At 48.1% G+C, this 13,832-nt stretch overlaps 3 protein-coding genes across 4 annotated transcripts; all 3 read left to right on the top strand.

Annotated features, from left to right (window-relative positions):
* The first annotated feature begins 487 nt into the window (after positions 1-487).
* Positions 488-3,252, top strand: LOC120660577 (succinate dehydrogenase subunit 7, mitochondrial-like). Its single transcript, XM_039939151.1, has 3 exons — positions 488-766; positions 1,742-1,844; positions 2,965-3,252. Exons 1-3 carry the CDS (start codon positions 644-646, stop codon positions 3,006-3,008), a joined length of 270 nt encoding a protein of 89 aa, XP_039795085.1. The 5' UTR covers positions 488-643; the 3' UTR covers positions 3,009-3,252.
* Positions 3,253-3,577: 325 nt separating this feature from the next.
* On the top strand, positions 3,578-5,735 carry LOC120660576 (protein PLASTID REDOX INSENSITIVE 2, chloroplastic-like). The gene is made up of 3 exons (XM_039939150.1): positions 3,578-3,906; positions 4,142-4,243; positions 5,337-5,735. Exons 1-3 carry the CDS (start codon positions 3,676-3,678, stop codon positions 5,523-5,525), a joined length of 522 nt encoding a protein of 173 aa, XP_039795084.1. The 5' UTR covers positions 3,578-3,675; the 3' UTR covers positions 5,526-5,735.
* A 2,918-nt stretch (positions 5,736-8,653) lies between these two features.
* Positions 8,654-12,815, top strand: LOC120660575 (cyclin-D2-1-like). Of its 2 annotated transcripts, none has more exons than XM_039939148.1 (6): positions 8,654-9,099; positions 9,276-9,362; positions 11,095-11,193; positions 11,285-11,489; positions 11,579-11,709; positions 11,791-12,815. In XM_039939148.1, the coding sequence occupies exons 1-6, from the start codon at positions 8,815-8,817 to the stop codon at positions 11,977-11,979; spliced, it is 996 nt and encodes a 331-aa protein (XP_039795082.1). In that variant the 5' UTR covers positions 8,654-8,814; the 3' UTR covers positions 11,980-12,815. The 2 variants fall into 2 exon arrangements, with proteins under 2 accessions (XP_039795082.1, XP_039795083.1); XM_039939149.1 differs by having other exon boundaries at positions 8,674-9,099; positions 11,098-11,193.
* Positions 12,816-13,832: the final 1,017 nt, after the last annotated feature.

The following is a 13,832-nucleotide window of genomic DNA, read 5'->3' as shown; positions in this document are numbered from 1 at the left end:
CCGCGTCGATGTCGGCGTCCGCCGCGGCGCAGATGGCGGCGGCGAGGTCGGCGGGGGTCAATCTGCGCCCTGCTCGCCCAGGCTTGCCGTCCTCCGCCGCCGCGAGGAGGTCCCGCCGGCTGGGGAGCAGAGGCAAGCTGCGGGCCGAGCAAGGGGCTGGCCGTCGCAGCGCCTGCCCCTCCGCCGCCACTGCGCCGACCGCCGCCGCCGCCCTCGGCGCCTTCTCCCACCGCGGAGCTACCCGCACCGCTGTCGGCCTTTGCCACTGAGGGAGGACCGGAGGAGAGGGAGCGCGGCGAGTGGGACGAGCTGGCAGCCGCGAGACGAGGACGGCGAGCGGCGGTGCGGCGAGCGGGAGGTGGGGGAAAAGGGGAAAACATCGTCTGTTGGAGACAGTATTTTTTGCCTTCGCTCCGCTCGACTATGCACGCGATGCAAAACTCGTTTTGCCTCTCAAAATTGCAACCCTTGTTGGAGTTAGCACGCCAGATGTGATTAGGGATCAACGCAAAATAAGCCGGGGGCTCAGGGACCGAACCGCAAAACAACACAGCACTCCCATCCTCGCCGTCTGTCTCCTCGCACCGCACGCACCCTTCTCCGACTTTTTCCAACTTCACCGCATCCCCTCTCCGCCTCCGCCATGGCCCAGCCCGCCTTCCTCTCCTCCCTCCGCTCCCGCCTCCGCTCTGCGCCGCCGACGACGCAGCATCGCCTCCAGCCCAGCCGCGGTTACCACGTCGAGCTCGGCGCTCGCGAGAAGGCGGTGAGCACTTCTCCCCACTCTCTAGCAGCCTAGCCATCTCCTCCTCGATTCGGTACTTCGATCGCGGGACCGCGTGGTGGTATAGGGGATTCTTGTCATGATTCGTGTGGGTTTGGGAGGGTCTGATCTGCTCCCGCGGGGTCGAGACTCGAGAGCCGCATCGGTTCGATCTGGATGGAACGTGGCGCTGTAGGATCTGCGATTGGGAGCTCTCCTGCAAACGCGGGGTTGGTCGTTGGGGGGAACGGGAGTATCACGTAGTTGCCTCTGGTGCATGAAGGCTGACCTCGAGGTGCTTTTTGTTGCTTTGGTCATGGCTGCTAGGGTTGCCTCTTGGTCATGTTTTTCCGGTGTCAATTAGTCATTGTGCTTTGCGTTGTGCAAATGTGATCCCTACCATTGGTGTGTGAGAATCATCCAGATGTGGATTTGATCATAGATGCAGTAATTAATCTCTTGCATGGAGTTTCCAGTCACTGTAGGCTGTAGCTTAATAATTGCTGATTTTGTCTATTTCAGATACTGAGAACTCGCTATAATTAATTATTTATAGACTAAAACTGAATTGTCTACTTTTTTGTCTAAAAAACTGTATTGCCTGCTATTATATCAAAAAATACTTCTTTCTGAATACAATCAGACCGTCATGTAAAAGTGATTGGGGGTTTCAGTAACTATACCTTTTTTTTATGGAAATCATATTTGTATGTCACTTTTGATTGCTTTCTATACAATCATTAGATTCAAGAGTTCCAGATCAAAGTCGTCTAATGTTGTCGTTACTACTATTATTAGATATTTCATATTACATGATCTTGCAATTGGTGTTTAGTTTGTTAATACATTACTGTATTACACTAGTATTTCCTTGTGTTTCTGCCTTGAGTTTCTTTGTGATATAGTTTTCGTTACTCTTTCGAAGCATGCTATTTCCAGTTTTTAGTATTTTAACATTGCATCGCTGATTTTTTTCAGCTCTTGGAGGAGGATGTTGCTTTGAAGAGGTTCAAATCATACAAAAACAGTGTGAAACAGGTCTCGAAGATTGGGAATGTTCTCACTCTTGCTGTTGTACTTGGTACGTTTTTGTAGCAGATTTTACTTACCTTTTGTTTTCAGCTTGTTATTGACCTATGGGACTGTATTCTACTGTTTATTGCTGCACCTTGTGAATTTATGTTGGCTGCTTGACCTACTGGTGTATACCTACCATTTTGTTAGCTGTATTTTCTTACTATGATAATAATGATATAAGGATGTAGTTAAAGTTGCACCCAGTAAATTCTACCTTGAAGGAAAACAAATTTAGCTGGGAACTGATTGGTAGAAAATTATTGTGTTGTATGTTTCCTTCTTTCTTTATCGGTACACAACAAATTCCAGTCTCTTGATTAACTGAAGCTTCAGTCGTTGAACCATGTTAACGCTATATTGGTCGATAGCGCAAGAGATGTGTATGCTATCTTGTTTGAATTTACAAGCTGTAGGCTGTTTTGTTTGATCTTACAAGTGGTGTACTATACTGCACTTTTTAGCTCCTTCGGCATGATTATTTGTCACAACCCTCTCTGCCTCTGTTTTGCTCCTGGACTCTTATTCTGTATTGTGATATCTACTACCGAGAGTTTCTTTTTGCTAGCTTCTGATGTTTGGGATTTCAGTACCACCTGGTAGTGTAAGGAGTTATTTCCGGCCAGTGCTTATCGTCCAGTTGCATTTATAAGTTGAGATATGGTATATGTCTAATAATGCATATTTTTCCTTGAGTATCCGTGTTGCAATTAGTCACTTACCATAGTGAGTTTGTGTGGACATTGCATCAGGAGATGGTTGTGCATTTTAGCATTCTGCTTGACCCAGCAGGAGAATTTGCAATAATTTTTCTTTTACACTACTTGATGAGGTGTAAATACCTGCAGTAGGTTTAGACTGTAGGCAGTAGGTTTCAGCATTGTCCTTTATACTACCTGATTGAATGCACGCAATAATGCATCACCCCGAGCAGAAGGCTGGATGTTCCAAACAGATCTCATTCATTCTCTGTTTCTCACGCGATGCTTATCAGAACTTCTTTTCTGGAGTAGAGCAACTACTAATTGGCTACACCATTTCATCCATGCTGGATTTGTAATCCAAATTTTATAATCTCCTTGTGTTTCAGAGCTGTGCTGATTGCTGTTTGTTTTCGTTTCGTGCAGCTTGCAGTTATGAGATCGCTGTGTTGGCAACAAGCACAGAATGAGGAACAGCACAGTCGTTTGGCGGCAGATCTCTGAGAAAGTGTGATTCATCGCCATACTTCCTGTGTTTGAGGCTTTTTTGTTGGTCGTTGCTACCATGTAAAATAAAATAAACTAGGTTGGCATTTTTATGAATAGCAGTTTCATGGCCTAGCTTACTTGTAAACGAAGTGGGCACTGCATTGTTAATCGTGCTGAATGAGAATTGTCTGATTTAAATTCGCTATGATGGCATTCTGCTGCGCATGTGCTATTATTAGTGAACCAAATTTTTTTTTAAAAAAACAAAGGGTGCTCGATCTCAAAGCCTTGCACTCAGGAAGAGTTGTAAGGGCAGTGTCCGCTATTGTCGTTGCTGATTCTTCAGTTGCCTATGGCGGTTCGAGAACCTTGTGCGGCTGCAGGCCTGCAGGTTGCAGCAGTTGTATGCTGACGTTTCAGTATCTTCCAGGGGCGAGGACCTGCTTGATTCAAGTGTTCCATGCTCTAATCTCAGCCTTCCTTTTGGGATCGGACGGCTCACCCCAACCGATATCGCGGGCTCGCGGCACATGATTTACATGAAGGTCTCCGAGCAGATAAGGAGTCGGCGAGCAGATAAGGAGTCGGGGACTCCGGAGGGAGGCGACCGAACTAGCAAAGTGAAGGCAAAGCCCCAGTGCGGCGGCGATGGTGACGAGGGCGTGGGCAGCCGCGACCGCGGCCTTGAACCTTCCTCTCCTGACTCGCGGCTCCTGCTCGCGCACGCTGTCGGCCTCGCCCGCACGTCGCTCGGTGGCGGCGGGGCTCCGGCTGCACAGCCGCCGGCCGCGGCCGGCGAAGTTCGAGTGCCGCCGCGCCAAGAACGCGGGGTACGAGGACTACAAGTTCCCGGACCCCATTCCGGAGTTCGCCGAGCAGGTCAGCTTCTCACCCCCTTCCTCCTCTCGAGTTGGAACAAAGCCTCTGCTGCTAGCGGTATCCGACCAGCAGTACTGTTCTCTCGTTAAATATTCTCTCATACTAAATCAGTACCAGCCACTAGTTACCAGCCAGTCAGTAGTACTGTTTTCTCATAACAAATCAGCACCAGCCATCAATCACAGCCAAGCGAACACAGTGTGCCTAACACTTTCGTTTTGGAGGTGTGCTTTAGGAGACAAGCAAGTTCAGGGAGCACATGGCGTGGCGGCTGGCGCAGAAGAAGGACGACTACTTCGGGGAGCACGTCGAGGAGATCGTCGACATCTGCACCCAGGCATGTATTCGCTGCCTAGTCCATTTACTTTCTCGCACTTAATTGGTATGGATGGGTGAGTGCACTTGGATTGGATTGGATATCATTTGAATTGGCGGGGGCTGTGGTTGCATCCGAGCTGGCTAGGACGAATTAGCGTTTGAACGAACGAATGTGTTCGGGAATTAGTACGGTGTCTCCACGGAGATGTCCTGGATGAATTGCGGTGTTAGGACTGAAAAGTCAGTGACCCTTATATGAAGGATGCAAATATTCTCATGATGGTTCAGACGTCATACACATATGCTTATGGTCTGAAGATTTGTAGTTCGGTAGAATCGAAAAGGCCAATAATCTCTGCAGTTATGATACGTTTTACATAGGTTCGATCAAGCAGTCAGTGCAGACTACTGCAGAGCCAGAGCACTGTGCAAGTTGTGTGGAGTAGGAGTCTAGATCTGTACATAATTGTTAGTGTTAGCCATTATGATATTCCCGATAATAATCACGTGCTTCACCAGTTACACCTTTTCTTTAAGGAAAGGGTAGATAATTGGGTGTGTTGGCAAGGTTGTTCCAGCTATGAAATTGATTGACATAAAAAATTTAGTGCCTCACCTATGAAGGATGCTAATGATTTCCTGATGGTTCAGAATTCAGATGCATGCTTTTTTGTAGTTTCGGGTTTAGAGATCTGTATTTTGTTACAATCCATATAGGCTAAAATCTATTGATATTAATGAAACATCTTCGAATTTGAGTGGAAAGAATCTCTGCAAATTATAGAGACAGAACACTATGCAAGTGATACATAAGCGTTTCAATTTTAGGGATCAGCCCGCCATTATGATATTCCTGCTTGAATAATAATCAGTCTTTACATCCTACCTCCGTTTGAATTGTGTTGATTTGTGTTCACATGCAACAGACAAACATATAAGCATGATATCTGATGCAGTCAAGGCATGCACTGGCAGTATTTTCTTGGGATTATGTATGTGAACGACAATTTGATTTTGATTTTATATGAGATAACATTGCATATCTCTTTAACAAAAATTTCTACTAAGAGTTAAAGTCTGTCAAAGCACTAATATACGGCTCTCATTGGCAGATCTTAGGGTCTTTCTTGGAAAATGATTACTGCGGACCTGGGACGCTCCTAGTTCACCCATTCTTGGACATGAAGGGCGAGATCAAAGAGAGGGGGCTTCCCGGTGCACCTCAAGCTGCCCGTGCAGCGATCGCTTGGGCTGAAAAGAACATTGACAAGGATTGGAAGGCCTGGACTGGGGAATACTAGGGCTAGTTGACTCCCCTTCGGCTTCCTGTGTTTGTTGTACTACTACTAGCTGTTGTATCTGTAGTTTTGTCTTTCACTCTTTCAGTGTAGAATTGAAGCTAGAACTCTAGATTAGCCGTAACATCTTACGAGCTCTTGAAACACAAAGTTTTGATCCTCGCGAATGAAGTTGTGATAATTCTTTTTCTGAAATGTCATTAATGTATTGCTGCTGTTGTTCTCTGATGGCTGAAACTTTTTCAGCAACCACTTGACCACACGATTAGCGAATGTGGCAGGCAACCTTATCTGCCACTACCACTATAAAACCACTTGGTCGTTCTCCATCTCTCATGTTTTGGTTGCAGGTCAGAGTCCTGCAGATGGGGCACCCATAAACCCTGATCCATGCTGCTGCAACGTAAGCACCAGAAACCCCAGTGACATCCTCCACAGCGGCTTCACTAACTCTCACTCTGCCCTCTGCCCCTCGCAGGCAGGACGAACAGCCCGCTGACCAAGTCAACGCCGCCCGCGATGGCTGTCGAAACTGTAGAAGGGAGGTAGCTGTTCACAGTTCATTCAATGGAGATGGAGATTTTAAAACTACGGCATCCACTTCAATGTTCGTGCCACGCAGGACAGGGGAGGGGAGGGCCGCTGCTGGGTGGCCGGGTCCATGCCATTCAAAGGGCCTGGAGCCGGACGATGCGAGGTAGACGACGAAGCCGCAGCGGGGGGGGGGGGGGGGGGGGGCGTCTCTGAAGGACACGGCCGCCCCTTGCTCTTCTGCTTCTGACGGATCGGCCGTGCGCCGGCCGGAGGCCCGGAGCTTCGCGATCCATGGCGTTATGGTGCGCGGAGAGCGGCGGCGGCCGGCGGCTACCGTCTTCGTCAGCTCTGGAGCCGGCGCGGCCCGTGAGCTGCGGTAATGGCAGCAGCTCGGGCCCATGTACGTGGCGGTGCTGGTCGTCAGATACCAAGATGTGCGTGCAGGTACAGCGATGGCCATGGCACGGTACATGAAGTTAATTTGTACAGCCCCTATATACGTGGCTGGATCCGCTTACTGCATGGTCGTGATAAATTCGCGAGCATACCTGAATCTCGGCAGGTATCTCTGTCCGTCGATCTGATCTGGTGGTCACTTCACTCGTATTCCGTATGGCACTACGGAGTACAGACTACTACTACTACTGCAGTGTCCTAGTAGCAGTAAAAGTCAATCACCTGATGCACTTTTTGTTTCCATTTTCTCTCGAATATGCGAGCAGCATATTATTGTAATAAGACAAAGAAAATTGGTTCAGTGTTCAGTTACAACACAAATGGAACGCAAATGGAACGGACTCCAGATAAACACAAATCGGCAAGCCAGCTGAACACAACCCAAAAGATAAACTTTAATGTGACTTTTTGTTTCCATCAATTCTTTTGGGGTCCTGATAAACATCTGCAGATAGCCATCGAGGAATTAGTTTGCAGTCAATGCTAAAATCGATCGGTCAGCGTATCTGTAGCTCTGTACATGCAGACATACTGACATACAGATGCAGTCATTATACAATTCACAGTAACAGGACTAGCCATGTGAAAATCCGTGAGGGCCTGTGCGACGGCGGCAGAGGGGCCTTGGCTGCTGGCTCCCATGCACGCTGCTGGATTGCTGGCCGCCGTGTACACGGCTGACGAACCGGGCGCCACGGCCGGCGGCGAGCCGGCAGGGGCGTAACATCCCCCGGGTGTCTTATCCTCCTCCACTCTTCACCATGCTGCTTGTGACTTGTGAGCAGTAGAGGACGTATCGACAAGCCCAACAGGCGATGGATCAGATCGGATCTCCTCCCGCTTCCCCTGGCTCGAGTAGATCTTGACCATCCGTGCTCCAATCATGACCGACGACCCGAGTCACTTACGGGCTACGGCCCGGGCCCGCGGTAGCAGCGTGCTGCTCCGTGTATGTGTGGCTACTGTGTCGATCTATATATGTACAGGTCGCGAGAGCAGTCACTACGCTCGCACGCACCGTCCATTGCGCAAAATCTTATCCACCAGACCATGAAACGTTAACAGCGACAGGGGAGTTATACATAATTCGCCCATGGCTCCCTTGCTATTTCCTCTACCGAATTGCCATCGGTTCGGTCGCTGACATATGGGTCCTACTCACCTTTCATCTATTGTGTCGCCAACACGTGGTCCTCTACTATCCTCGATTAGGTCGCTGATACGTAGGTCCTTACTCCACTTTCATCGATTTGTATCGCTGACACGTGGACCCTTAATTGGCTTTCGTTGATCGTGTCGCTGACAGGGAGGGGCGGAGCCAGTAAGTTGATTTTTTCATTATTAGAGGGCCAACTATATAAATTTATATAAAAATTTAATTAAAATTTAAATTTCTAATGAAAATTTGGAGATCACGGGGACAGGCCCTTGTCTCCGCCCCTTGTCGCGGACATGTGGGTCTTCTGTCAGCCGGTTCTCGAGTACCTTGAGAGAGGATGGCAGGTGCGCATGCATGTGTAAAAAAGGGGATGAGACGGTTCCTTTTACCAATCATTCCCTACTTATCAGTCATGGAACTCATTCCCTTTTATACCAAACAACGACAGAGAGAGAACCTGTACACGAGTCCATCACGTACGTGTACAAATGCTCATGGTGAGCATTGAGCACTTGCACACACACCAATGTACAAAATAGCCCGCTATTAGCTTTTTAGGCGATCTACCACTACACTATACAATATTTGTCCGCTACGTCTGCTAAAGAGGGTTTTATATGATTTAGCGGTAATAAATATCTGTTATGTCCGCTAAAAATTTATTCAGAAGAAATAAAAAAATCAATATAACTAGGATAGACCATAGACAAAGCAGCAGAAGCATAGTTGGACAGTCAAAAGATGTGTTGAGTCTATTTTTAGAGTGTTTAGACCAATGATTCTTCTAAATTTGTATATAATTATTAATTATTTTATTATTCCGCTAAATGATTTAGCTTCCGCTATAGCTCTTTTAGTTTTTTAAAAAGGATTTCGCTAAATATCTTGACCCGCTATTTCTTACGTTGACACACGCACATGCTACACATACACTATCTAGCCAGGCTAGTATTATATATCCGCTAGTGCTCTGTGCTCTCACATCGATCGCTCGCACGCTGACGCTACCTTCACGTCCTCCACTACTACGACCACCTCGCGCCTGCCAGTTCCTGCGCCCCACAACCACGCCGCCCACTGCGCTCCCTCCCCCCCGGCGGGGCACCACGGCGATGCCCGCCGCCCAGTGAAGATACCGGCGGCATGCCGGACGACGCTGCCTACCTCCTCTGCGCCGAGGAAGCCGCCGCCGCCTTCTTCGGCGCCGCGGCCGCCGGCAGCAGCGCCTGCACCGGGGCAGGCGGCGAAGACGACGACGACGGGAGCTGCTGCTCCGCCGGCGAGGAGGTGGAGGAGTCGGCGGCCTCCATCGCCGAGCTCATCGGCGGCGAGGCCGACTACGCGCCGCGGCCGGACTACCCCGACCGGCTCCGGTCGCGGTCCATCGACCCGGCCGCCCGGGCCGAGTCGGTTGCATGGATTCTCAAGGTGACTTTTGTATGCTTATTGATGATATCGATCCTTTCGATAGATGCGCATCTCAGACTGTTCTTTGCTTGCTCTAAAAAATCTTATGAGCTTGTAAAAATCTTTTAGCTCTGCAACAAGTCTCATCTTACACATGTTGTTATTTCTCTCTTCGTCATCATCGTCATCACCATCAGGTGCAGGAGTACTATGGATTCCTTCCCTTGACAGCCTACCTCGCCGTCAACTACATGGACCGGTTCCTCTCCCTCCACCGTCTGCCGGTAAGCTCGCTGGCGCCGCCATCGCTGTTTCCCTACATGAACTACTTAATATTTGCATTCAAACATATCAGCAAAACATGAGCACCATGTGTGATGAATGGATTATAGTGCTAGTTTTTCCCCCTGCATATAATTCTTTCTTATAAGAGCATGGTGGTGGCCATAGAAGAAGTATATATGGTGTCATTACATACAGTGTGTGTGTGTGTGTGGTGGCTCAGTGGCTGTCAGTGGGGAAGTTCATTCTCAAAGTGCAGTAGTGCTGATGTTGGTGTGGAAAAAGAAAGGGTTTGGAAGAGCGTGTCCGCGTGGATTAATCAAATAATCAGCAGGGGCGATGGGGTTTGTTTATGCGCTCAAGACAGAGCTGTCTTTTTGCCTTTGCAGCCATGAGCCATGCTTTAGTGCTAGAGCAGCTGACGCTTTATCATGGTGTGTGGAACACACCTTATCATTGTGCCTCGCCATCACCTTGTTCTCCGTCCACATTTTTATTCCACGCCATGGCCGGGGCCTGTGAGCTAGACAGCTAGTGCTTGGACTGCAACTGCAAATGGTGACATCCCCTTGCAGTGACTGTGCATTGTGGGGTGTGGTGGTAGTTTTATCTGAATTCCGAACCAAAGGAAAAGAACACAAACTGCTGCAGGCTAGCTGTGTAAACACTGCAAAAGCGGTCTCTCACTCGCATCTCTCCCTGCAGTCACCAAGTCATATGCAGCACCTGCCTTGGGCTGTGTTTAGATCTGTAAAATGGTGGTAAAAAAAGTCACATCGGACACTGTAACACACTGTAGTATTTTTCGTTTGTTTGTAGTAATTGTTGTCCTACTATGATCTAACTAGGCTCAAAAGATTCATCTCGTCGTATACATCAAAACTATACAATTAGTTTTTTTATTTATCTACATTTAATGCTTCATGCATGAGGTAAAAGATTTGATGTGATAGGTAAATAGTGAAATTTGGAGAGAGAAATTTTAGAACTAAACACAGCCTTGGTTGAAACTGCTGCATTATTTTTCTGACTTTTGTTGCCTTGTGGTGCGGCTGTTTTCCTGAACACATGTTCTTGGATTTATATATGTTTAGATGAAACAATCAACCATAGAATATAGTAGGACTCCACTGTAAGAAGCAGGCATGGGCCCTGCCATGCTGAGGTCACCCTCTGAAACTTCAGGGTTTAACAACTACTAAGATAATAGGGTTATCCACACTATGCTTTGACTGAAACTGAAGACCTCACCAACCTTTGCTGCCTTGCTGGAAGTGATATATCTTTTTACAAGCCGTACATGTGTTTGTTCTCAACAGTAATATTGATTAGAGAGCTACGTAACAGTGTTTGTTGCCTAACTTGATCCTAGCTCCCCTATTGTCCTCTATCTCCTCATACAGCACAACTCTTTGAGGACCCCCTGAATATGTAGGTAACAATCAATGTAGCTCTTCAGAAATAAAATCACCACTTGTGTGGTTGCCATGTGAAGATCTCTAAACATGCTCATGGTCCTGCATGGCCTAGCTATTGGTCCTGGCTGCCATGTGAACAAACAAATGGGTTTCGGAATTCAAAGTTTGAGATTTATCATGTTTGCTACTTTGCTCGTAACAAAAGAACAAGAGGTGCAAGAACATAGTACATGATCTGTCCTTCGCTTTCGTGGATCCTTGCCCCCAGCATATTGATTGCAGTGTTTTTTGTGCGTTTCCCCCTGAATGCACGCAGCAGGAGGACGGGTGGGCGATGGAGCTACTGGCCGTGACCTGCCTCTCCCTGGCCGCCAAGATGGAGGAGATCCTCGTGCCCTCCCTCCTGGACCTACAGGCAATTACAACACCAAACCACAGCGGAAATCTTCAGAGAACGTTTGTGATCATCAGAGATAAGATCATGGATGAACGTTGTGCATTGACAGGTCGAGGGCATCAGCAGGTACGTGTTCGAGCCCGGGGCGGTCGGCCGGATGGAGCTGCTCGTCCTGACTGCGCTGAATTGGCGGCTCCGGTCCGTTACGCCCTTCACTTTCATCGACTTCTTCGCCTACAAGGTCGATCCGGGAGGGAGGCACACGAGGTGCCTCATTGCCCGGGCCACACAAGTCATCCTAGCTGCAATGCATGGTAATGTACAGCTACTTGGCTGGCGTGTGTTTGTCCGTGATGGAGCAACTGCAAATGTGACAGTGAACAATGTGAACTCTCTGCCACAGACATCGAGTTCTTGGACCACTGCCCATCGTCAATGGCCGCAGCGGCCGTGCTCTGCGCCACCGGCGAGACGCCGTCGCTGGAGTCCGTCAGCCCCGGGGCCGCCGTCCGCTGGTGCATTGGCCTTGCAGAGGTAACAGAAGAGCTATTACGTCGTGTCATTTTGTGTAACTTTACAATTTGGCAGTACGTAACATTTTGTTCTTGCCTGTAGGATGCGATCAGCAGCTGCTACAGACTGATGCAGCAGCTCGTGATCGGCAACGTTCGGACAAGAGCAGCCAGCACCACAGCGTCGGCAGCGAACCTGTGCTGCTCGGACGAGGTCCTGTCCTCGCACTCCTCGTCCTCCTCGTCGCCTCCCCCGGCTAAGAGGAGGAAGAGGTCGCCGCCGGGGATTTGAAATGGAAGAACGCAAGTAGATAGCATTATTTTCATGGGGCTTTTTTTTTGGCAGATTAACAGGGTTTGATCGATTTCCTTGCAGTTTGCTGTTGTGTTCCTGCGATTCTTTCTTTCTTTTTTCCCCCCCTTTTGTTCTCTTCTTTTGGGGTTGGATCGTTACACCTATGTGGGGGGCTCCGCCTGCTTGATCGGCCCAGCCATGATGGCGGCCTCTGGCCTCTGCACTGCCAGCCAGTCTGTGTATAGGTGTCGAGATGGAGGCATCTGGAGAGAGAAAGGCAGCAGCTGCAGCAGCAGACACATTTGTGTTTCTCTGTGCAACGCTCAGTGGGTCTTCTTCAACCCCCGACGCAGAGCTGCAGAGGAACCATTGATTGGTCAGCGAGCAAGCCATGGCGGCACGGCAGATGGAGAGGAGTAAAAAAAAGGAGGCAGTGAGATGCAGGGAGTGGATGGTAGGGTTAAATGGGGTGGTCAAAGAGCGGTCAGTGCTCCTGCCAAGATGCAGCCGGGGGTCCTGCCCCTGCAAAGTTGCTGTTCATATTCATGAGGGCAAAAATTGTTTGTTTCCGAGTGGTTTGTTGGTATTTTGTTGATGCTACTGAAGTGAGCGTCAGAGGGAGGGGGGCATGCTTTGCTGTGATGGGAGGCACATGCAAACGTGCCCTGGTGTGTGGTGGTGCTCCGGAGGGAAATATTTGTCCATCTCCGGGGCTAACAGTGTCCAAGCATGAGGCTTTTGGGGGCCCCTTGCTATTTGTTCCCATTTGTATCTCTTTTTTGAGCATCAATAAGGATCTTGCCATTTGAATTGGCTTGAGAAGAGAGAGATAACTTGTGTGTTTTACTTGCTGCTGGAATGTGTATAAGGTTTAACACTGTGTTCCTGCTGTAGTGCTGTGTTGTTAACAGTTAGTTCAGGGACTGTAAGTGGCCAGGCTGACATATTATTTTTTGTTATGTAAGCTGTATATATATATATGGTCACTTGCACAGTAACTCTGTATCAGGAAGTGTCACGGACAGAAAGGAATTAAATAGTCTGACACTATGAAAATTCGCTAGCTAATGAACCCACAATGTCAAACAAATAGCTGTACCTCATCACATGATTGTTGAAAGCATGTAGCTGAGTAGGTTAGGTGATTGCTACAAGGATAAAGCGCTGTAGGAAGTAGACATGCACTGCATGGATGGCTCAACTTTGCATTACTCCCCCCCCCCCCCCTGCTAACAGCTAAAACAAGTAATTTACACAAATAGCGTTCATATTGCTTTCACTTAAAGATGAATGAATTATTAGCAATTTGAACTGATGTGTGTAGAATACAATATCCACAATCTGATAATATACAAGCAGGGCACCACTCTATGCAAAGTTGCAAACTCCCTGTCCCCTAGGAGTAACAACACATCAATATATGTACACACTAACCCCCCATCATAGCTGTTCAACAGCATTTGCAATAGTGGTCAACAGTAGTGGCTGTGGGGAATCATTAATTGGAGGTGCCCATTAACAGGGGCAGTTTGTCATATCTTTTGATCTTTCTTTTCGTTTAGATCCGTAAAATATTGGTAAAAAGAGTCGCATCGACACTGTAGTACATTGTAGCATTTTTCGTTTGTTTGTGGTAATTGTTGTCCTATTATGACCTAACTATGCTCAAAAGATTCGTCTCGTCGTGTACATCAAAACTATGCAATTATTTTTTTATTTATTTACATTTAATGCTCCATGCATGAAACAAAAAATTTAATGTGATAGGTAAATAGTGAAGTTTGGAGAGAATTTTGGAACTAAACACAGCCTCAGTTGTTTCTGGAAGGGAGTTACCCACCCAGAACAGG

This window comes from Panicum virgatum, chromosome 2N, assembly GCF_016808335.1.
Source record: "Panicum virgatum strain AP13 chromosome 2N, P.virgatum_v5, whole genome shotgun sequence".
NCBI classification, from domain to species: Eukaryota; Viridiplantae; Streptophyta; class Magnoliopsida; order Poales; family Poaceae; genus Panicum; species Panicum virgatum.
This window is presented reverse-complemented; position numbering and strand designations above follow the sequence as displayed.